General features: G+C 34.5%; 1 protein-coding gene and 1 long non-coding RNA gene across 3 annotated transcripts; one reads left to right on the top strand and one right to left on the bottom strand.

Moving 5' to 3' along the window:
* The first annotated feature begins 693 nt into the window (after positions 1-693).
* On the top strand, positions 694-1,200 carry LOC25496720 (uncharacterized). The gene is made up of 2 exons (XR_005642231.1): positions 694-794; positions 895-1,200. It is a non-coding gene; the product is annotated as an uncharacterized lncRNA (long non-coding RNA).
* Positions 1,201-1,562: 362 nt separating this feature from the next.
* On the bottom strand, positions 1,563-6,003 carry LOC11415070 (uncharacterized). 2 transcript variants are annotated; one of them, XM_024786682.2, is made up of 12 exons: positions 5,845-6,003; positions 5,459-5,743; positions 5,292-5,366; positions 5,086-5,144; positions 4,850-4,985; positions 4,475-4,571; positions 4,313-4,379; positions 3,768-3,866; positions 3,441-3,530; positions 2,992-3,146; positions 2,087-2,188; positions 1,563-1,969 (listed from the first exon to the last, which is right to left on the bottom strand). In XM_024786682.2, exons 2-12 carry the CDS (start codon positions 5,712-5,714, stop codon positions 1,822-1,824), a joined length of 1,284 nt encoding a protein of 427 aa, XP_024642450.1. In that variant the 5' UTR covers positions 5,715-5,743; positions 5,845-6,003; the 3' UTR covers positions 1,563-1,821. The 2 variants fall into 2 exon arrangements, with proteins under 2 accessions (XP_024642450.1, XP_003620119.2); XM_003620071.4 differs by lacking the exon at positions 5,845-6,003 and having other exon boundaries at positions 5,459-5,838.

Raw genomic sequence — 6,003 nt, 5'->3', positions numbered from 1 at the left:
GCTTAGAGCATCTCCAAGAGAAGCTTCTTTCCAAAACAGTTGATTTGGACATTAAGCTAGGAGATGTTAATGAAGGAATTCCAATAATAAAGCAAATTAAAGGCTAGGACGAAAGAAAGTTCTTTTGATTCTTGACGATGTTGACAACCTAAGGCAATTGCAAGTTATGGCGGGCGGACTTGACTGGTTTGGTCCTGGTAGCAGAGTGATCATTACTCGAGACCAACATTTGCTAACAAGTCATTCGATTTATATAAAATATCAAGTAAATGCGCTAAATAGGAAAGAATCCCTTGAATGTGGAAAGCTTTTAAAAATAGTATAGTTGATTCAAGCTATGATGACATTTTAGACCGTGCAATAGCTTATGCTTCTGGCCTTCCGTTGGTTTTAGAATTAGTAGGTCCAGCTTTGTTTGGAAAGAATATAGAAGAATGGAAATCTACATTAGATAGGTATGAAAGGATTCCTAATAAAGAGATCCACAATATACTTAAAATAAGCTTTGATGCTTTGGAGGAAGACGAACAAGGTGTTTTTCTCGACATTGCTTGTTGCTTCAAAGGGTATGATTTGGGAGAGGTTGAAGATATTCTTTGTGCTTATCATGGTCAATGCATAGAATATCATATTGGAGTGTTGGTCGAAAAAACTCTCATAAAGATTATTCAGTTGAGTTCGCATGCTATTGTGACACTACATGACTTGATAGAAGACATGGGTAAAGAAATTGTACGACCAGAATCAACGAAAGAGCCTGGAAAGCATAGTAGGTTGTGGTTCTACTGAAGCAGGTTTTGATTTCCTTTTTCTGTGATAATATTACTACATATTTCATAGTATAGTGTAATTTTTCTTGCTAAATTGAACTTGTAAATTATTAATGGCCGATAGGAACTACATGAGTATGGAGGTGCTGAGTTTATTTTTACAAGAAGTACAAGGTTTCCGGAGTGGTTTGAGCACCAAAATAGGGGGCCATCGATATCCTTTTGGTTTCGTAGCAAGCTCCCCACCATAACACTCTTCGTCGTTTGTAAATTGATGTGGGGTAAATATGACTCAGACTCAACACATAACGAAGGCCACAATAACGAACTCATTCCATTGAATGTACAACTGTTCATCAATGGCTATGAATACGGATTTTGCAATCTCGAGGTAAAGCAGTACCATAGGCATGTGTTTGATTTGCAACTGCATGACAAGAGTCTCAAATCTATACTGGACAAAGATGGAAATGTTTTAAAAAAATGAATGGCTCCATGCAGAGGTTAGGTATATGAAATCAATTCGTATAAAAAGCGGAATCCATGTACTCAATCACAAAAGTAGCTTGGAGGATATTCAATTCACCGATCCTTCCTTGTAAAAAGAGAAAAATAGTTGATGGTGATGATGATCAACATTCCGAATATTTCATTCAATCACAAAACCACCTCTTCGTGAAAATACATAGGTTTTTCTTTACACACTTTGTGCTTGTATTATACTTGTTTCGCTACAATTCACAAGTCAATTTTACACACAACCACTTGCAAAAATTCTGTATACTAAATGAATGATGTAACTGTCTTTATTTTATTGGTATATATTGGGAAGGATCCCCTTTCTTTTTCCTTGAGTGTCAAATTTTCATTAAAGCCAATGGAAGCTCTACTTTCAAGGTATCTTTGAATTATGTGATCAAGAGAAAACAAATCAATATATTAAAGTACAGTAAAAAAGAGAATGAAAAATCTAAACAAAACACCCTTCTTTGACTTACACCTTTCAAGAAAGTCAACATTTTCATAAGATTTGCAAATTCATAGTATTTGATCATTTGTCACCATTGAGATGGTTAGAATGAGTTTGTGTCACTTTTATGTTTTCTGTTCTCCAAGAAGAGTCCACTAGTGGAAGTTGGTATTCATCTGGTTTCAATGCCAAGGAAAATTCAGGCAATGTTGGAGCTGTCTCCATGATCCTGTTATAAAATATAAAATATTGTTTTCATTAGTCCTCTTCTTTTTCATTTACCACAAGAATGATTATTAAATTGCAGTTAGGAAACAAGGTTAGTCATGAAATCGGGAAAATTTACCTTTCGTGAGTGTATAGATCACGGTTTATTCGCACCTTGCTTGAAGTATCCTTAGGAATTTTTTCAGAGAGATATTTCATGGTCCCCCAAAGTGGTGGATTTCTGCATCATGACTGCAAGTTAGATGGACCATAATACAGCACAAGACCGGCATTATAGTATAGTATAGTATAAGAAACCACTGTCATGATAATTCTCAATGAATCATGATCGATAAATGTCTTCCGAAGATGTTACAGACTCTTGCAGAAGTGGAATAAAGATCCTCTCTATTTCTCAGAAAATTCGAAATTGAGAGCTCTATTACTATAGTTTTTGGTATATAAAATTCTTATTATGTCACAACTCACAAGCTCTTGAAATATGTGTCTTTATACACCTACAAATATAGTTACATACTAACAACATCCTCATTATGATCCTCAAAAGTCAATCGGAGATTCGAGAATAATTACCAGTTTTCACTCAAATTACCTATAGTGAGAGCAAAATCAATTTGCTTCCAGGGGTGAAACTATGGACCAAATTTTCAAAAGTACAAAACACTAGAAGAAACTCATGATCACAAGGATGCCAAATACAACATGCTTCACAGGATTAATCAAAACAAGAGAGTACAAAATTTTGTGGACCATAGTTTATTTTTGTGCAAAACAGAAAACAAATGTGAAAATCGCTAGATTAATGAGCTAGAATTGTAAATAGTGATTACTACAACCCTTTTCTTGGGAATTGAAGGGTTAAGACCAAAAAAAAGAGTAGTTATATTATTAACCATGGAATTCTTATATAACAGACTTCATTTTCTATATGCAAAAGAACTTCATACGACAGATATGTGTATACTTTATACTATACGACAGATAATAGCATAGCAGTGTGTAAAGGGGAAGATAATAGATAACCTTGACAATGGAGGAGCAGTGTTGAATGCCTCACACAACTTTTTGCTTTCTTTGAAATATTCATCTGCTGCTTGCAAAGCAGCTACAGCCATCCCATGAGATTTCTCTGTATTTCCCTCATCAAGAATCAAACCATGATAATAATATGCCACAGCCTGGTAAATCGTTTTTAAAGTTCATCGTAACATTAAATATTGTTTTGTCAATAATACCCTCAAGTAGTTATTGCAAAGATAGAAGTAGGTGGAATGAGATAATAAATAGTTAAGGCTAATGTTATAGAAAAAATACAAACCGTTCTATCAAAAGTAATAAAATTTAATAAGTTTTCTTGGTATGATTAATATCTTTAAAACAGCGACTAAAATGGAACAGAGAGAGTAGTACTATGCTGGAAGACATAATAACCAAGTATAACGACATAAATAACTGAGAGGAAAAGCGTATACCTTAGCTTCAACATATTTCCATTTCACAAGAAGGTGATGTTTTTCTCCCCATCCATTCGCTAGCGGAAGGTTCATAATGTTATCTTGAGCCTGTAAAACAGAACAATGTAAGTAATCAAATCAATTTTTTCTGAACAAATGCACACATGTTAAAGACATAAAAAGAGCTTATTGAATAAAAACAAACATATCTAAGGACAAAATAAATGTTATGACACAATGCAGACCTAAAAGGAAACAAGTCGAACATCCCATAAGAAATTTTCGACATAAGCAAAAAAAACAGTTAAGTACGGATCTCATATCATAAGAAACAAGTTATCATACCTGTTGCCAACATTTCAGCATCTCACATGCAAGTCTACGCTTCACTGCAAGAGTTGCTTTAGCACTATCAATCGCCATTCCAATTTGTATATCTACACCCTGAAGGAAAAAAAAAAGTAAAGGAAATCAATAAACATAAAATATGGATGTGAACAAAACTAATGATATCTAGTATCTAAACATTGAGCATTCCCCTTATTCTAGTGAAAGATTCTCCATACAAATTATTGGCTTCGAATCAGACATTACATTACTTGAAATAAATCCCCTAGATAAAAAAAATTCCCTTAGAACAGTATTAAGAAAACTAATGAATTTTAGGATGGACGAAACAGTTGTTACCTCCATGGAAAACATGAGCATAATATTATGATGGATGCATTATTCCCTAGCGATGCTAAATCAACGGTTTGCATAATCGACATAACTTTGCGATAAGATAACTAAATAAATTTCCATGTTAGGGAAGCAGATTAGTTTTTAGCCACTGAGGAACAATGATACAAATGACACTTGACGAGTCTATGCAAAAGAAACATCAATACCTGTCCTAAAGCTTGTAGAGAGAGTGCTCGGAGAACTCCTTCCGCTAGGTCAACTGGTAAGTTTCTCCTAAAATCAAAGCCAGAGTAATAAACATCAAAGGAATGAAGAAGGTTATTTAGATTAAACAATACAAAAATGGGACAATCCAGATATGTACAAACCTGAGTTCTGCAGGTAGCTGTGGAAGAACATGTTTGACTGCGCAATCCAGATATCCAGAAGCCTTTAAGAAGATATCAATAGAAGTTCGTCTGCTTTCTATTAGTCGATACCAAAAGATTAAATTTCACATTATCGGATTGTGGCAAAATGGAACAAAAAAAAAAGAATATATTAACTACTTTTCAGTTTAATTTGCCTATTGCGACAAATTAGCAATTACTAGTCATTAAATGTACATGCACGCATGCACGATCACAGAAGCACACAGAAGAAACAAGATCATTTGATAATGTCAAGTTATTACGCGGTTGTCACCATTTATACGCGATTTGCAAGCATTTACCAATCTTTTTGTAGTATTACTTGGTACATACCATCTGATACTCTCTGCTGATGACCGTCACTGGATGATCTTGGAAGCAGCAGCAAATTAGCCTTTGACAGTAATAGCATTGACATCAAATGCAAAACCGACAACACCTCATACCAAGCATTAGACATGGTTGTTTCCTGTAAAGAGCGCACAAAAGTAACCGGAACAAATTGATCAGCATTCTTCTCTATAGGAAGTAAATTAAACTCAAAAATATGTATGAATTTTAGAAGGTACCTCTTTTTCATCTTCTTGGTTCATCCAAACAAACTGTACTTTGTATTGTAAATGACTTCCTACACCATAAAGATAAGTAATAATAATCAGTATTTTGTCTTACAGAGAGCATACATCAAACACCGGGGTCTAGCACAAGTGGTTGGTGCGCATGGTGTGTAAATGGTTTAAACATCGAGGTACTAACGAACAAACACAAGATTTACCGTCTTTAACTAATCCTAGAAGAACCGGCAAGTAATCTTCAAGAGCCTGAAGAAGATTAGCGAGCGTTGAACCACCTGAAGATGAAATCACACGACACCGATGCATCAATAAATTACAACACAACTTATATATCATAGAATAATTTTACCTTTGCTAAAAAACTAACCATGTTGAGTAACACTTTTTCTTTTTGTTCTTGTAATTGTAGGTCCTTCTTGGCTAGCCATTACAACTATACGCGTTCTAAGAGCAGATATCCGTTCGATTATATTCTTCGACAAATAATCACCAAGTGATGATTGAGAAAAATCAACAGGTTTCGGGATTCTTAAACCAGGAACATATACTGAAACCTCTCCAATACTCCCCGGCCTCCTTCGATTTCCACCAGAATCCTTTGGAGTTGATCCTATACATCCCATCTCTGAAGGTTTATTATACCTGCTGAATGCTGATACAAACAAGTTACAATAAATCAACCTAAGAATCTCTATGATTCATAGAAATGTTGATTCATTTTATTGAAGTATTATGATATTGAAAACCACTTACAAGGAAGCTAAGAGATTAACACTAAAAAGTCACTAACAAGACTAATTAAATGCCAAGTTGCCAACCAACAAAAAGTAGTATTAGGTTGCTCACGAGAAGCATTACATTTAACTTATAATGGCACTCTCCATTCTCCACATCATTACTTTATATAAACAA

The sequence above is a fragment of the Medicago truncatula genome, chromosome 6, assembly GCF_003473485.1.
Source record: "Medicago truncatula cultivar Jemalong A17 chromosome 6, MtrunA17r5.0-ANR, whole genome shotgun sequence".
Taxonomy (NCBI): domain Eukaryota; kingdom Viridiplantae; phylum Streptophyta; class Magnoliopsida; order Fabales; family Fabaceae; genus Medicago; species Medicago truncatula.
Note: the sequence above shows the minus strand (reverse complement) of the source record. Positions and strands in the feature narration are given on the sequence as shown.

Excerpts from the sequence above, each read along its gene's own strand:
- LOC11415070 (XM_024786682.2), bottom strand. The coding sequence starts at position 5,714 with ATGGGATGTATAGGATCAACTCCAAAGGATTCTGGTGGAAATCGAAGG. Across the intron at positions 5,367-5,458 it reads AAAAAGTGTTACTCAACATG|GTGGTTCAACGCTCGCTAAT; the intron begins GTTAGTTTTTTA and ends TTTCATCTTCAG. Across the intron at positions 3,147-3,440 it reads GGAAATATGTTGAAGCTAAG|GCTGTGGCATATTATTATCA; the intron begins GTATACGCTTTT and ends ACGATTTACCAG.